A 17,703-nucleotide genomic window follows, 5' to 3' on the forward strand; every position below is an offset into this window, starting at 1 on the left:
AACGATAACCTGAATTCTCTTATTTTATTTGTGTATAACAAGGCATGCACAATGAAAAATATGTATGCAATTAGTAAAGAAAAGTTAACTCTAAGATTTATTCTTTAAAATTTATGAATCAATTTGGAAAAAGAAGTATAAACTAACATATTTGATTTCTCTAAATTACAGCCCAGCGCAGTCCTGTGAGGTATTCCATATACTCTGGCGATCCCGATGGCTTTTTCAGCATAGAAGCCAGTTCTGGAAATATTCGCATAGCCAAGCCCCTTGATCATGAAGCCAAGTCCCAGGTGCTACTGAATATCCAAGCCACTTTGGGTGAACCTCCAGTTTATGGACACACTCAGGTCAACGTCGAGGTGGAGGATGTCAATGATAATGCTCCGGAATTCGAGGCCAGTATGGTTAGGATTTCAGTACCGGAAAATGCCGAACTGGGAGCTCCCCTCTATGCTGCCCATGCACACGATAAGGATTCGGGAAGCAGTGGACAAGTTACTTATAGTCTGGTCAAAGATTCGGGAAAAAGACTTTTTGCGATCGATGCAAGATCGGGACACTTGGTTTTATCACAGCATTTGGATTACGAAACCTCGCAACGGCATTCTCTAATCGTAACCGCCACTGATGGAGGAGTTCCATCGCTTTCAACGAATTTAACCATCTTGGTAGATGTCCAGGATGTTAACGATAATCCTCCAGTTTTCGAAAAAGAGGAATATTCCGTAAATGTTTCCGAATCGCGATCCATCAATGCACAGGTAAATATTATAGATTTTATATACTCTTCATCTGTAACACTCATCTGTTAAACTGGCTTTAAAATACTAGCTTAACAATTTTATTTTAAATAAATTACTTCAGTCATCTTGCTGCTCATTAATTTATCACATGCACCTCTCTTCCACAAAACAACTTTTTTTAACCCAAAAAGTTTAATAACAAACTGCTAGTTGAAAAGATACTTCAACTGAATTTAAGTTTTACCTAAATACTATATCTCTTGCTTAAGATTACTTTTCATTACGATGGCTGGCTGCTGCTGAGGGTGTTTTATTGAAAAATAAATCTGTGTAATGCAAACTAAATGGGGCACATAAATTTGATTAACAGCCACTAAAAGTCACGCTTTTGTCAGGCGGCCGTCATATCGGGTTGGAAATATCTCAACACCCAGGAGGAGCTCCTACCGACTCCTACCGGCAGCTCTCGAGCAAAGACTTTGCTTTGGCTTCCAAGTGCCAGCCACTCCAGTGATTCGATTCTACTATACTCTTGTGCTCCCTTCAGCTCCTTTCGGTGCGCTGTTCGGTGTTCGGCGTTCTTTCGGCCTGAACTAGTTTTGATCATAAAATCACTTCATATCTTTGCCATCGGAAACGAGTTCTCCAGAGGTTTGCCAGATACACAGCTCTCGGTCCCAAATGATTGATGCATTCCCATTCCCATTCTCGTTCCCCCATTGGTATTCAGTGCTCTAACTTTTGTTTTTGGCTTTCGGCCTCGCTTCTATTGCAGATTATTCAGGTTAATGCCAGCGATCTGGACACGGGCAACAATGCCAGGATCACTTATAGGATTGTGGATGCCGGAGTCGATAATGTCACGAACTCCATTAGTAGCTCGGATGTGGCGCAACATTTTGGCATATTCCCCAACTCCGGATGGATATATTTGCGTGCTCCGCTGGATCGGGAGACCAGGGATCGCTATCAACTGACGGTTTTGGCCACGGACAATGGCACGCCCGCTGCTCATGCCAAGACGCGGGTTATGGTGCGAGTTCTGGACGCCAACGACAATGATCCCAAGTTCCTGAAAGCGAAATACGAATTCAGGATTGAGGAGAACCTCAGGCGGGGCTCCGTTGTGGGAGTGGTGACTGCCGGCGATCTGGATCTGGGGGAGAATGCGGCCATAAGATACAGCCTGCTGCCGGCCAACTCCAGCTTCCAGGTGCATCTCGTCACAGGTGAGTCGAGCATCCTTCCTTTTGGCCATAAATTAAGGCCGCTCTAACAGCGAACAACTCACTCAACGCGGCTCCGGTGGCGGTGGTAACTGTCAAGCCACCAGCCATGACCCACGGTCATTCATTACTCCTTCTCAAAACTCTAAAGGAGATCCAGCTTACATATCTTACACAGCAAAGAAATTTTTGTAATAATTTGTATACCGCTTTTGTATTCTTTCATTTAAAGTCCAGTGCTTAAACTGATTGTAACACTGACTTAGATTTTATCTAATTTAATTTTATTTTGAAACTTTTTGAAACATAAATTTCGCTTATATTTTGTTGAGTGCATCTCATGCTTCACCACTGGCCCATAGATCAAGCGCATGGCAAACCTGTTCCTGCCAAGCGATAAAATGCGATCGCCAAGATACCCGAGATCTCGGCCGGGTCTCAAACGCGGTGCCCGATGCGATGCCTGACCATTAGTGTTCGGGCAACAACAGTTTTAACGCTGTCAGCTCATCCGTCAATGGAATATCATTGGTCTGACATCCAGCCACTGTCCGTGTCCAAGTTCGCCTCACATCCATGTGCGTGTCCGCTGGAGGCGAGCGGTATTCAAACTGTAGAGGGGACACCTCTCCGTTTCGTCTCATTTAAATTAAGTATGGAAATCTCGTGCAGCTAATCCTGGCAAACAGGTTCCACTCCGCACTGGCACTCGCATGACATGAATTTCTTTCGGGGGCATTAATCATCGGCGACCCAGTTAGGAGGCAACGATGCATTCACTCCCCCCCTTCTTTCTGCCATTATGCAGTAAAAATAGTCCTCCAAATGAAACAGTATAGGATACTATAGTTTTGTCAGCACGCCAAAAAGTCCTTACTTAAAGTTAAGAAATATTGAAAAGATCACTTATTTTCACTGATGAACAACGTTTAACTTAACGTTTGTTAATAAAAAACTCAAAGGAAGTATAATATTTTACACTTTTGTCTTTAAAATTTTTGTTTGCCTGAAAACCAACTGGTCGATAAATTTTTAACACAGGTCTCTAAAATGGTCCAAGATTTTGCGTAATTAAAGTCTCTTACTTGCCAGTTTTTCATGATTTTGATAAACATCAAAAACAGAATATTTGACATAAAAATAAATACATAAACAGTTAGAGCGTAATGTTTAGCCTAAAAAAAAAAACTTTATGAAAAATGCACTTTGCTTATTATAGATCAGTAATAACATACTATTAAAAAAAAATACTACCACATAATAATAGATAAACGTTTAAGTTCGAGAAATAGCAATAACCTTTTTGTTCTCCTTTTTAGGTGAAATTACCACCCGAGAGCCGCTCGATCGGGAGCTCCGCGAGCTTTACGACCTTGTGGTGGAGGCCCGTGACCAGGGAACCCCAATGAGAAGTGCCCGCGTTCCCGTTCGCGTCCACATTAGCGATGTCAACGACAACGCACCTGAGATTGCTGATCCACAGGAGGATGTGGTTAGCGTAAGGGAGGAGCAACCACCGGGAACCGAAGTGGTGCGGATTCGAGCCATCGACCGCGATTACGGGCAGAATGCCTCGATCACCTATTCGATTGTCAAGGGTCGCGACTCCGATGGACACGGACTATTTAGCATCGATCCGAGCAGCGGAGTGATCCGAACTCGAGTGGTTTTGGATCACGAGGAGAGAAGCATCTATCGTTTGGGCGTGGCCGCCTCTGATGGCGGTAGTCCGCCCAGGGAAACAGTGCGAATGCTGCGCGTCGAGGTCTTGGATCTTAACGACAACCGTCCAACATTTACCAGCTCTAGCTTGGTCTTTAGGGTGAGTGCTAGATTTATGCGAGGGCCAATTCGAGATGCGATGCGATGGAATGGGATGAAGATGGGGAAACAAAGTTGGTTTCATGGAAAACTTTTGTCTATTTGACGCTTCTAGTTTTACACGACCGTTTTTTCTGCGATCGTGAGCAGCGCGTTTGTCGCCTTTTCCAGTTTTCTCGCTTTTAGCCAAGTGCCTTTGCCTTGCCGCCTTTGTTGCAGAGGATGATTTGTAGCCGCAGCTTTAGCCTCACGTGACAATGGTCGAGAACACGACTCTACCCGAGAGTCCCTTCCTGGTCACCTCGGCCTCCTCCTACCCCTCCTCCTACTCGGAAGCAGATGTCACAGAGTGCCACAGACGTGGGAAGGGTCGCGATTTGCATTTAAAGCTGTGAGAGCCGAACTTACACTTTGCCAAAGACACTCCTTGGTTACCGAACTACCAAAGTGATATATAAACTAGAGAAGCCAGTCCTGACTTAGGGAAAATTTGTATAATCAAAATGTTCGAGGGTTTTAACTCCATTGTTTTTCACAGTGCACTGCATCGCCTCATCCATTGTCGGCGTTTTCATTGCGCACGCGTAATTGTCACTGTGCTCTGTGACAAGTCACCCCCTCCTCCTCGTCCTCCTCCTCCTTCTCCAGAAAGGGGAAGATCTCGGCCAGGCCTATTAAGTGCGATTCGAGACGTCAGTTGAGAGATCAGAGAACCGGAGAATGGAGGAAGTTGAAGGAGGAACCGCCTCGTGCCTCGCGGATCTCACTTGCTTAGATTTTGGCATGCTGCTCTGCTCCGCTCCTTTTCCCTTCATTTGGGAACTCTTTAACATTTTTATCACGTTCGATTCGCACATGTTTTGCATACTCTCCACTTCCAAGTACCCGGTTCTCCGAGTTCCTCCGATCCTCAATTTTCCTCAGATTCCGACTGAAACGAGGCTTCAACCGCTGATGGTTGCGACGCTTTGACATGCATTTAATTGCCTCTCGGAGAGCAAAGGCAGTCTGTCAGGGCGCAGGGGGTTCGTCTTCTCCAGTGCAGAGAACTGCAGAACTCGAGGATCCCCAGGTCGGGACCTCGTGCGTCCCTTAAATCCGCTTCGGCCACAATTAAAATTGACACATTTCGTTGCGTTTCAGTCGGCCTTTTGCCGTTCGCTTTGATACCGCTCCGCATTCTCGTTCGGCTTTTGTTCTTTTGCGTTGGCGTTGGCGTTGGACTAACAGAGATGCACTCCGCCGTAAAGCCGCGGTCGTCGGGTGATGCCAATTACTCAGCGACGGATTGCCACAAATAAATCCGATGTAATTAAGCAATTCCCTCCACCAGTCGCACTCCCTTCCTTCGACCCCCAGGGGTTTTATACCCTTTTTTCTTCGTTCCTTGTAGATCCTGCCATAAAAGCACACAACAAATCATGCGCCATTTTTGTGGTTGGGCTCTGTGCATAATTTGGCCGAAACCGAAATGAACAAGCCGCAGCCTCCAGTAGTCGTTAGTTAACGTTGCACTCAGGAAAAACAGGAGGCTTAGGCTTAAAACAAAAATATCGCAAAACAACGATATTAAAATAAATGTTTCTTCAAAAATTTTATACATATAAATCAAGTACAAGTTACATTTTTTTTAACCACAAAAAGGTAATATTTTTGGAAAAGCAAAAAACAATCCAACTAATAATTTGGCAGATAATAAAAGAAAAAACCAAGAATAAGAGTATACTTTTTGACATACACATTCCAAGATAGAAGAAAAGAAAAGATTTATTTTTTAGTGCACTGCTCTTGATGAACCCCCTGACCAACGGCCTTTTGAGGCAGCCAACTGCGTAATCTTGGCGGGGCATAAATCTCGTGACTGTCATTTTTGTGTCTCCATTTTGGCGACCCAAACAATATTTGCAATGTTTTTATTTTATGAAAAAAGATACCCAATGCAGGAGAGAAGAACCTTTCTTGTTTCGTCTTTTTGTTCCATTTTTGTTTTGTGAGGATCCTCTTGGAACGGTTTTTGCGGTTTTGCATATTAAATTCTTCTGCGGAGTTTCTTCTGTCTTTGGAGTTTCTTACCCCTAACCCCCATCCACAAAAAAAAAAAAATCGCTGCTCATATGGCTCTCAACATTTTTCTGCAGTGATTTTCGGGGCCGCCAACTTGGTCGGAATGCATAATTTCTTTTTAATGCCATTGGTTGGGGACTTGGGTCTTGGGACCTGGGACATGAGACTGGACGACAGGCTTCCTCTCCAGATTCTGGTTCCTCTGCTCTGTTCGCCTCTCTTTTTTTTGGGATGGGGGGAATGAAATTTTTAAATGTTTGCTGCCTTCGTAATCTTGAAGTATGAATTATTGCTTTAAGATTGGATTTTCAACACTGTTGTTGAGATTAAGATACGCGCCGAACAACAACCAGGTCCAAGTAGAGCGACCCAAGAGGTCTGCAATCCTCCTCTTTTCGTCCGCCCCTCCTTCTCATTCCTCTTAATATGCCACAAAAATAATCTATAATTGGTATTTGCGCAGGTACGCGAGGATGCCGTCGTGGGCCATGTGGTCGGTTCCATCAGCCCCAGCGAACGTCCGGCGGATGTGAGCCGGAATAGTGTGGAGGAGTCCTTCGAGGACTTGCGCGTTACCTACACTCTAAATCCCTTGACCAAGGACCTGATTGAGGGTGCCTTTGACATCGATCGCCACACGGGGAACCTCGTTGTGGCTCGCCTCTTGGACAGAGAGGTGCAATCGGAATTTAGGTTGGAAATCAGAGCTTTGGACACCACAGCCAGCAATAATCCGCAGAGCAGCGCCATCACGGTGAAGATTGAAGTGGCAGATGTCAATGATAATGCACCCGAATGGTCACAGGATCCCATTGATCTTCAGGTAATAAAAGAAAAACATTTGCTAGGATTTAAGCCCAGTAAAATTAATGGTTGTTGTTATTTTAGTTATCTTTTATAAGCACATTTTTAATATTTTGCGTTTAACAATGACGATAACTTTTTTTAAGCAAATAAGAAAGGCAGAATGGTCACAATATTCAATACGAAATAAAATATTATTTTTATATGCACCATAACTTTGTAATAAAGTCAACCAATTCCTCTAAATAGAAAGTTCCTATGCAACGAAATTGTGTTCTTAACGAATTTAATCACTGATCATAAAACTTGATACCGCAGGTTTAAATTTTTAACTTTTATTGTTTTTCTATGTGTGTTTTTTAGGTGAGCGAAGCCACTCCCCTTGGCACTATAATCCACAACTTTACGGCCACGGATGCGGACACTGGAACCAATGGAGAGCTGCAGTATCGTTTGTTGCGTTATTTTCCACAACTAAACGAGAGCCAGGAGCTCGCAATGCCTCTTTTTAGCCTTGATTCCCTGACAGGATCCCTCAGTCTGCAGGCTCCTCTGGACTTCGAAGCTGTGCAAGAGTACTTGCTCATTGTCCAAGCCTTGGATCAATCTTCGAATGTGCCTGACCGACTGCAGACATCGGTGACTGTGAGATTACGAGTTCTGGATGCCAACGACAATACTCCGCAGTTCGTTTCCCCGAATACGAATGGCGGAAAAGCCGCCTCGCTTTTCATAAGCGATTCAACCAGAATTGGAGAAAATGTGGCACATATTGTGGCCGTTGATAAAGATTCTGGCGATAATGGACGCCTCACCTACGAAATAACAGGGGGAAATGGCGAGGGTCGCTTCAGAATAAATCCCCAAACAGGAGTTATTGAGCTGGTTAAGTCACTGCCTCCTGCCGCCGAGGATGTTGAGAAAAATGGACGATTCAGTCTCGTTATCTGCGCCAAGGATCATGGTCAACCGGAGTCAAAAAGAAGCTTCTTAAATCTTCAGCTTGTCGTTCAGGGCAGCCACAATAATCCACCGCGATTTCTGCAGGCTGTTTATCGGGCCACAATACTGGAGAATGTTCCCAGTGGAAGTTTCGTCCTGCAGGTCACTGCAAAGTCACTTCACGGTGGAGAAAATGGTGAGAAATTTGTAATTTAACAAACTTTGCTTTGATTTTTTTGGTTTAAAGTCGCATTTTAAATATAATATTATACTTTTCTTAATTATCTTATTTTTATTCAAACTTTCGATATACACTCTTTTATTTCACAGCTAACCTGAGCTACGAGATTCCCAATGGAGTGGCCAACGATCTGTTTCACGTAGACTGGCAAAGAGGAATTATTACCACGCGGGGCCAGTTTGATCGCGAGTCCCAGGCCAGTTATGTCCTACCCGTTTACGTAAGGGATGCCAACCGCCTGGCCACCTCAGCCTCTTCGGCGGTAAGAAAACAGCGCTCCTCGGACAGCAATGGCGAAACATCGAATGGCCAGCACTTCGATGTGGCCACTGTTTACATATCGATAGGAGATGTCAACGACAATTCTCCGGAATTTCGACCAGGATCGTGTTATGGTCTATCCATTCCGGAGAACAGCGAACCGGGTGTTATTCACACTGTGGTAGCCAGCGATCTGGATGAAGGTCCGAACTCCGATCTTATTTACAGCATTACAGGTAGGGAAATTACAATGTAATGTTGAATTAATGAAAACCTAATACTTTTATAACTTAACCAACAAAAAATCGTTTTAAAAATCATGACTATAAATTACAATTTTTTTGTATCATACTTTAATTTTTTATAGGCGGCAATCAAGGCAACAAATTCAGCATCGATGCTCGGTCTGGAGAGCTGAGTGTACGACCCTTGGATAGGGAGCAGCAATCTATGTACATTCTGCAGATCCAGGCCTCGGATCGGGGGCAACCGAAAAGTCGTCAGGGACACTGTAACATCACTGTGTTCGTCGAGGATCAGAACGATAATGCACCGCGATTCAAGCTAAGCAAATATATTGCCAGCGTGCAGGAGGACGCACCGCTGGGCACAAGTGTGGTGCAAATCAATGCCGTGGATGCTGATTTGGGCGTGAATGCCAGACTCGTTTACTCTTTGGCCAATGAAACCCAATGGCAATTTGCCATCGACAGCCAGAGCGGATTAATTACCACCGTTGGGTAAGTTTTATAGTTGGTTGGATTGTACTTATTTGCTCTCCTGGGCATCTGTGGGTCATTGCTTTGGCTTTATCTTATCACTAAGCCCGATCTCAAAGCAAGGACGCGACATAAACCATTGCCGTAATTTCCTCAGCTAATGCGGCATGGAAATCGATGTATCCAAGTACGTATCTCTTCGTCCTACGCATCCAGCCACAATGTTGCGAATCCGTCTGCTGTCACCACTGCCCCTCCTACTCTTCTACTTTTGCCTACTTTTTGCCCGTTTCTCCTCCTACAGATATTCCTATAAATAGCTTAAGGTGGGGCTGCAACGTGGATCCTAAATGCGTCCTTGTCCTTTTATGTGTGTTCTTCGATTGCTGTTTGTGCACAGAAAGAATATAGTTGGTTAAAGCCAGGCGTGCTTAAAACTTCAGTATGACAGTGTATTTACCATGTCAGTTTAAAGTATTTATATTTGCATTAGCTATGAAAAAAAAACGTATTGTACATTTGAACACAGAAGTGATGGTTAACATTAATAGGTATTAGTGCTTAGAATATTCCTGCCAATCTTTATAAATGAAATGAATGATATTTCATTAAATGAAATGATTTCAATTTAATGAAATATTTCTTAACTTCATTTATTTATTCTTTTATTCTGTTTTCTTTTTTTGTCAGTTAATTTCATTTTTTTTTTTGTTGGCTTTTGTTTGTTAATTTCCTATTGAGAGTTTTTCTCTCTGCATTTGTGGCCTTCCTGGGCCCCCACCGGTGCAAATTTATGCTTATTGACAACCAATGATGACAACAATTGCTTGTTCCGTCTGACATAGCTCCTGCTCAGTTCCGGCCAAAGAAGATCGGTGAGGAGAAGGAGGAGTACCTACGGGGATCATGAGGAATCGAAGGGAGGACTAAAGAAGAAGGGTTGCCATGCAGGGGGCACTAAAAATGACAGTAGCGTCAGTGTTGCCATTTATACAAACGCGATCCGCTGTCATGTACCAATTTTTATCTTTCGCTGATTGTCGGCAAACAATAAAAACAAAATCCCCGCCACCGCCAAAAAGCCAACAAAAAAATACAAAGAAAGGAACAGAGTCAAGAATAAAGATCGGAGGATCGGGGGGCTGCAGCTCCACATAAAGAGGTAATGGCAAACAGAGCAGAATTGTAGAGCAGACAATCAGACGGACTGAGAGACAATTCGTGACGTTGTTGTTAGTCTTGGACTTGCACTTGGACTTGCAATCGGTGGTATTGGGAGCTTGAAACTTGGAACCTGGATTGAAACTTGGTCTTGGATTTGCTGGCTAGTCTGGACTTAAAACTTGCCTTTGCGGCCGTCTACACAACCGAGAAACAAAACAGGGAAAAAAGACAAAAATGCGCTTGCCGCTTGTCCAGCCCGATGTTGCTAGTTTTCGTTTTTTTTTTTTCTGGCCTTAGCTGACTGACTGACGATGGACAAGCCAGTAGAGTCAAGAGCTTAGGGCTAACCGCTGCACTGCGAGAAATATTTAGTAAATGCGTCAAAGTAATAACATTTATAGGTGGCATTTTATAAACATTTATATTGTTAGCTGATGCCAAACGTGTTTTAATATATTTTGCTTTGAGTTTTAACTTTAATTTAAAGATTTCCATAGTTAACCACAATTTTTCTTAGTGAAAGATAACCCAATCCCCGACTTGGCTGCCTGTCCCCTTCTTTACAGACCATAAGTCCGCGCCTGATGATCAAAAACAACTACCTCGGACTGATGACTGACCCTTGAAAGCATTTCTGCTGTTGTTCCTCATCCAGCCTAAAAGACGGGGTGGGGTAGACAGAGGGTAGAGCAGAGGCGCACTGGACAAGACAACTCGCCGTTCCTCCACTTCAGTTTGACTGATTCAATTCATAAAATGGCCCTCTGCCCGGGATGAGCTTGTAATTTGCTAAATTCGTTTTATTGGCCAACATGCAAGCGCGGAATGGAATGGAGTGGAGTGGAATAGCGTCGGCGACTACCTTCCGTCTGCAGCGACTTTAACTGCAACTGCAGCAAAGGATTGTAATCATTTAGGTTTATTATTTGTGGCAGCAAACATGTTCCAGGGGAGCTCGAAAGCTGCGTGATAGCGATAGGCAGACCGTCCTGACTGCCGGGATTAGTTTTCTGGCCACAAAGAAGACGAGTCAACTGAAGCCACAGATCAAACCAACTCAAGTCAACTCAAGCCAGGCGAATGCTAATGCGAGTGTGCATCTCCAGTGGGAAGACCACAAACAAATGACTTAATTACCATTCAGCCCCCGAGCCCTATGCACTGGTAGAAATGGGACCTAAATGTAATTAAAGTAACTAAAATCATTGAAAGTCCACAAAAAAAACATAACCAATTGCGTTGTTCCTATCCAGCGCACTAGAACCATTTGGGAATTATAGCATATCAAAAGAGTGATATTGAAATATTTTGAATAGCTTTTATAGCTTTTCTTTCAGTGCACACCACCTTGTCAGATCTCTTCCCTTTCTTCCTGCCTAGATCCATTGCGATTCCTTTCGTGTGGCTAATTGTCGGTGGGATTACGATTATACATTATAAATAAGAGAGCAGGCTCCCAGAGATACCTAATTAGTGTCGCAAGCGGCGCCCATCGCCGACTGCTCGTGTTCAGGCCATTAATTGAATCGTTTCCCCTTTCTGTTTCTCTTTCTCTCCCAAAACAGAAAACTGGATCGCGAGCTGCAGGCGAGCTACAGCTTCATGGTTTTGGCCACGGACGGAGGACGTTATGAAGTGGGATCAGCTTCGGTTCCGGTGCAGATCAACGTGCTGGATGTCAATGACAACAGACCCGTATTCGAGCGATATCCCTATATAGGACAGGTCCCAGCTCTCATTCAACCTGGTCAAACATTGCTAAAGGTTCAGGCCCATGATGCTGATTTGGGTAGCAACGGAGAGGTTGTTTATTCCCTAAAGGCAGACAGTTCAGCCGTAAGTGGAAAGTTCCGAATAAATCCCAGCACGGGAGCCTTAAGTGCCTCACAGAGCTTGGCCAGTGAGAGTGGAAAACTTCTGCAACTGGAGGTGATGGCCAGGGATAAGGGAAGTCCGCCTCAGTCCAGCCTGGGTCTCATTGAAATTCTAGTAGGGGAATCGCACCAAGGATCGCCGGTTCTCCGTTTCCAAAACGAAACATATAGGGTCAAGATCATGGAGAATTCTCCTTCAGGCACAAAACTTATCCAAGTTGTGGCACTCCGGAGCGATGGTCGTCGCCAAAAGGTGCAATTCTCGTTTGGTGCCGGCAATGAAGACGGTATATTGTCCTTAGATTCACTGTCAGGCGACATAAGGGTGAATAAACCCCACCTTCTCGACTTCGATCGCTTTGCCACGCCCTCAATGTCAGCCTTGAATCGTGGCAGAGCTCTGCACTATGAGCAGGAAATTGACGAACCATCAGAGGAGGATGCAAACAATGCCACCCGATCCCAAAGGGCCCTGACATCATCATCCTTTGCCCTGACCAACAGCCAGCCCAATGAAATACATGTGGTTGTGGTAGCTCGCACCACTGAGGCTCCCTTCCTGGCCGCCTACTCAGAATTGGTGATCGAACTGGAGGACGAGAACGACAACAGTCCACAGTTTTCGCAAAAGCAATTTGTGGCAACAGTTTCGGAGGGAAATAGCAAAGGAACTTTCGTGGCCCAGGTTCAAGCTTTCGATTCGGATGCGGGTTCCAACGCTCGACTAAGATTTCACATCGTCGATGGCAACCACGACAATGCATTCGTCATTGAACCCGCTTTCAGTGGCATAGTGAAGACCAATATCGTGTTGGATCGCGAGATTCGCGACATCTACAAGCTCAAGATCATCGCTACGGATGAGGGAGTCCCCCAGATGACGGGCACTGCCACTATAAGGGTGCAGATCGTCGATGTGAATGATAACCAGCCCACTTTTCCCCCAAACAATCTCGTCAGTGTCAGTGAAGGTAAGTTTCAAAACTTTTAAATATTATATACAAAATTTGCCACATTAAAATTTATTTACCCCCCATTTAATCTTATTCCTTCCCTATTTTGTTCTTCTTTTTTTTTCCAGCCACTGAACTTGGAGCTGTAATAACCTCCATTTCAGCCAACGATGTGGATACTTATCCCACCCTGACTTATCGTCTTGGCAGCGAATCAACATTGGAAACAGAAAACCTGTCTATATTCGCCCTAGATCGGTATAGTGGAAAGCTCATCTTGAAACGCCATTTGGACTATGAACTCCAGCAAGAATATGAGCTCGAGGTGATTGCTTCAGATACAGCCCATGAAGCTCGCACTATCCTCACTATTCGGGTGAATGACGAAAACGATAACGCACCGATATTCCTGGCCCAACAGCCACCGGCTTACTTTGCCATTATGCCAGCTAAGGCCGAGATCAGTGATAGTCTTTCCATGGACTTGGAGCTCCTAACAGTCAATGCCACTGATGCAGATTCGGAGGGCAAAAACTCCCAGGTTACTTACTCAATTGAACCACACGTGGAAGGCTTCTCTGTGCACCCATCAAGTGGTATTGTTTCGGTCAACATGAGTAGATTGCAGCCTGCAGTTTCCGCCAGCGGAGATTACTTTGTCCAAGTTTCAGCCAAGGATGCAGGAAAACCAGTCATGAGAAGTTCTACACTTTTGAGGGTTCAGGCAAGTGACAATGGCTCAGGCCGTTCGCAATTCCAGCAAAATCAATATAGGGCCCAGATCAGCGAGGCAGCTCCATTGGGCTCAGTTGTCCTTCAACTGGGACAGGATGTTCTCGATCAAGCCTTTGTCATTGCCTCTGGAAATGAAGAATCCAAATTTGAATTGCTACAGTCCAAAGCAATTGTTTTGGTCAAGTCTTTGGATAGAGAACGCAACGATCTGTACAAACTTCGATTGGTTTTAAGCCATCCACATGGATCTGCACTTTCTGGCAGCTCGAATTCGACTTCCGGAATCTCGGTGATCATTACGATCTTGGATGCCAACGATAACTTCCCCATTTTCGATCGCAATGCCAAATACGAGGCTGAGATCAGCGAATTAGCTCCTTTGAGATATTCCATAGCCCAATTACAGGCCATCGATGCTGATCAGGAAAACACCCCGAACTCAGAAGTGGTGTACGACATAACCTCTGGCAACGATGAGCACATGTTTACAATAGATCTCGTCAGTGGAGTACTTTTTGTGAACAACCGCTTAGATTACGATTCGGGGGCCAAGAGCTATGAGCTCATTATCCGAGCTTGCGATAGTCATCACACGAGACCTCTTTGCAGTTTGCAACCCTTTAGATTGGAACTCCACGATGAAAACGACAACGAACCCAAGTTTCCGCTCTCTGAATATGTTCACTTCCTTGCCGAAAATGAACCCGTTGGCAGCTCTGTATTCCGTGCTCATGCCAGTGATTTGGACAAGGGGCCCTTTGGACAACTGAACTACAGTATTGCTCCTGCTCCCAGCGACGAAAGTTCGTGGAAACTGTTCCGAGTGGATGCGGAAAGTGGTTTGGTTACATCCGCTTCCGTTTTCGACTACGAGCAGAGGCAACGTTATGATCTGGAACTCCAAGCCTCTGATATGGGTGGCAAAAGGGCTCGAGTGGCTGTGCGAGTGGAGATCGAGTCCAGGGATGAGTTCACTCCGCAGTTCACAGAGCGAACGTACAGATTTGTGCTGCCGGCAGCGGTGGCTCTGCCCCAGGGCTTCGTAGTGGGTCAAGTCACGGCAACTGATGGCGACAGTGGACCAGATGGCCGAGTGGTTTACCAACTAAGTGCTCCACACTCGCACTTCAAGGTTAACCGCAGCAGTGGTGCTGTTCTTATCAAGAGAAAACTCAAACTGGACGGAGATGACCAACTGTACATGGATAGTCGGGACATCAGCTTGGTTATCTCAGCTTCTTCGGGACGCCACAACTCCCTGTCCAGCATGGCTGTTGTCGAGATCGCCCTGGATCCTTTGGCCCATCCAGGCACAAATCTGGCCAGTGCTGGTGTTTCGTCGAGCGGCTCCATGGGCGATTGGGCCATTGGTCTACTGGTGGCATTTCTCCTGGTTCTTTGTGCTACCGCCGGAATCTTTCTGTTCATGCACATGAGAAGTCGAAAGCCGAGGAATGTGGTTAAGCCGCATCTGAGCACAGAGACTGTGGGTGTGGGCAGTTCCAATAGTTATGTGGATCCCAGTGCCTTCGACACGATACCCATACGAGGAGGCATTACAGGTGGTGCGGCGGGAGCGGCTTCTGGTCAATTCGCTCCTCCAAAATACGATGAGATTCCTCCCTTTGGACCTCATGCCGGAAGTTCCGGGGCAGCCACAACCTCCGAGCTATCCGGATCTGAGCAGTCCGGTTCCAGTGGACGAGGTTCGGCGGAGGATGATGGAGAGGATGAGGAGATCCGTATGATAAACGAGGGACCACTGCATCACCGAAACGGAGGTGCTGGCGCAGGCAGTGATGATGGCAGAATCTCGGATATATCTGTGCAAAATACCCAGGAGTACTTGGCTCGTCTGGGCATCGTTGATCACGATCCCAGCGGTGGCGGTGGAGCTGCATCCAGCATGGCTGGTTCCAGTCACCCGATGCACATGTTCCACGATGACGATGCCACCGCTAGATCGGATATAACCAACTTGATCTACGCCAAGCTCAACGATGTCACGGGAGCGGGTTCGGAAATCGGGAGCAGTGCAGATGACGCGGGAACCACGGCGGGTTCGATAGGAACCATTGGCACGGCCATCACCCACGGTCATGGTGTGATGAGCAGCTATGGAGAGGTTCCAGTTCCGGTGCCCGTAGTTGTGGGAGGCAGTAATGTGGGTGGCTCCCTAAGTTCCATAGTCCACAGCGAGGAGGAACTGGCGGGCAGCTACAACTGGGACTACCTTCTCGACTGGGGACCTCAATATCAGCCACTGGCGCATGTGTTCTCCGAAATAGCCAGATTAAAAGATGATACCATATCGGAGCACAGTGGGAGTGGAGCTTCCTCCTCCGCCAAGAGCAAACATTCCTCGTCGGGAAGTGTGGTGCTGAAACCGCCACCTCTGGCACCACCAACTCACATACCACCCCCACTTCTCACCAATGTGGCGCCGAGGGCCATTAACCTGCCAATGAGATTGCCACCCCATTTGAGTCTGGCCCCCACCCATTTGCCACGATCGCCCATTGGCCATGAGGCAAGTGGCAGCTTCAGCACCTCGTCAGCGATGTCACCATCATTCTCACCATCTCTGTCGCCCTTGGCCACAAGGTCACCCTCCATTTCGCCTCTGGGGGCGGGGCCACCCACGCATCTGCCTCATGTCTCGCTGCCACGTCACGGCCACGCCCCTCAGCCCAGTCAGAGGGGAAATGTGGGCACGAGGATGTAAACATGCACATAGTATTACTTGCACCACCCCGACTCACCCATACACACACACATACGTACACATCACACCCATTTTTAACTGTATATATATTTCATAAATAATTTAAGTTAGGATTGTAGTGCAAAAATGCCCCACTGAGAGGTAAACAATAATAATAATAAAATGTTTGGGTTTAAAGTATGTACCACAGAACAAACAAAGTTGAAAGTCTCTGAGTCGCTATTTAGTTATGATGGTACTTCCGTCCGTCATGGACAGATATTTCTATTGTAAAGCAATTTAAACAATTTACTTAAAAATTCAAGTAGCTCCACGCTTGCACTTTGGGGCATGAATGCACTGCAATCACAGTAACGACCACAAAGCCAACAAGACTCTCTGAAACTCACTTGCTTGCACACAAAGCCAAAAAGCGAGGAGCAGCAGGAGCCAGAACAGCCATAAGTTGTAAGCATTTATAGCCTAGACTAGCAACTGAACTCGAACCGAATTCGCTCGAATCTGTATCTGTAGCCTAAGTATCCCATATAAGTATCTGTAACTTTAGCTGTAGCCGTAGCGTAGGACTAACCCTAAACTAGTTTTATGGGAGCAAACCAAGTGCACTTAAGCAGCCGGCAATCCCTGTTTAAAGGGGATCAGATCAGGCTGCGACTCACATTTCCATTCCAATTCATTCTACGGTGAGACGGGGAAAATTGTAAAAAGTTGTTTTTAGTAATCATCGGGGAGCAAACAAAATGAAACCCTTGTATAAAACCGAAACAAAATGGGAACGTACCAACGAATAAAAAGAAACGAGGGAGGATCGACGTATGAAGCGAGGGGAGAATCTCTTTAAGTATAGCCTAGTTACCAGTTAATGTATAGATGTACATGCCTAGCTATAGATCGTAGTGTATGTTCACTTGTGTGTGATGCTACTTGTGTAATTTCTTACGTTCTAGCAAAAAGCTGTAAAAATGTTCACCAATCTAAGAATCCTCTAGTTGCTAAGCCCATAGTTTGTAATAGCTAAACGAAAGCAAGAGAATAAATATTTAAAAAATAAAATAAATGAAAACGAAATATAAAAAATGCCCTGGAATTTGTGATTAATTTGCTATAAGCACAAAAAAAAAAAAAGGGAGAGGAGACCACACGTGGGTATGATGAGTGGTTGTAGGAGCGTTCAATTTTTCTCGCTTTGGGAGTTTTACAAGCAAGGTAAGGAAAAGGGCCAGCCACGCCCACGTAAGGAGGTTGGAGAGGCATTGCTTACACTGTGAGCAAATATATTTAAAAAGAAAAGTTAAATATTTATCATTAAATATATTACAACGGGTGTTAAATTTGTGGACCCATGAAATCCACAAACACACGAAATGGAAATTGGGCTCCTAGATCCGATAGGATGTGGCTCATCTAGACAGTCTGCCGACATTTCCC

The 17,703-nt window shown here is 45.4% G+C and overlaps 1 protein-coding gene across 1 annotated transcript in view; it reads left to right on the forward strand.

The window, feature by feature from the left end:
- LOC108137840 (protein dachsous) overlaps nucleotides 1-17,352 on the forward strand; it is a 73,982-nt gene extending 56,630 nt beyond the window's left edge. The window contains exons 4-12 of the mRNA XM_017259766.2: nucleotides 172-764; nucleotides 1,522-1,975; nucleotides 3,292-3,794; nucleotides 6,321-6,680; nucleotides 7,025-7,799; nucleotides 7,934-8,341; nucleotides 8,473-8,845; nucleotides 11,554-12,833; nucleotides 12,944-17,352. Of these exons, the coding sequence (XP_017115255.1) occupies nucleotides 172-764; nucleotides 1,522-1,975; nucleotides 3,292-3,794; nucleotides 6,321-6,680; nucleotides 7,025-7,799; nucleotides 7,934-8,341; nucleotides 8,473-8,845; nucleotides 11,554-12,833; nucleotides 12,944-16,275 (8,078 nt within the window). The 3' untranslated portion in view covers nucleotides 16,276-17,352. The remainder of the gene's footprint in view (nucleotides 1-171; nucleotides 765-1,521; nucleotides 1,976-3,291; nucleotides 3,795-6,320; nucleotides 6,681-7,024; nucleotides 7,800-7,933; nucleotides 8,342-8,472; nucleotides 8,846-11,553; nucleotides 12,834-12,943) is intronic.
- The last annotated feature ends 351 nt before the right edge of the window (nucleotides 17,353-17,703 follow it).

Source organism: Drosophila elegans, unplaced genomic scaffold (assembly GCF_018152505.1).
Source record: "Drosophila elegans isolate 14027-0461.03 unplaced genomic scaffold, ASM1815250v1 contig_814, whole genome shotgun sequence".
NCBI lineage: Eukaryota > Metazoa > Arthropoda > Insecta > Diptera > Drosophilidae > Drosophila > Drosophila elegans.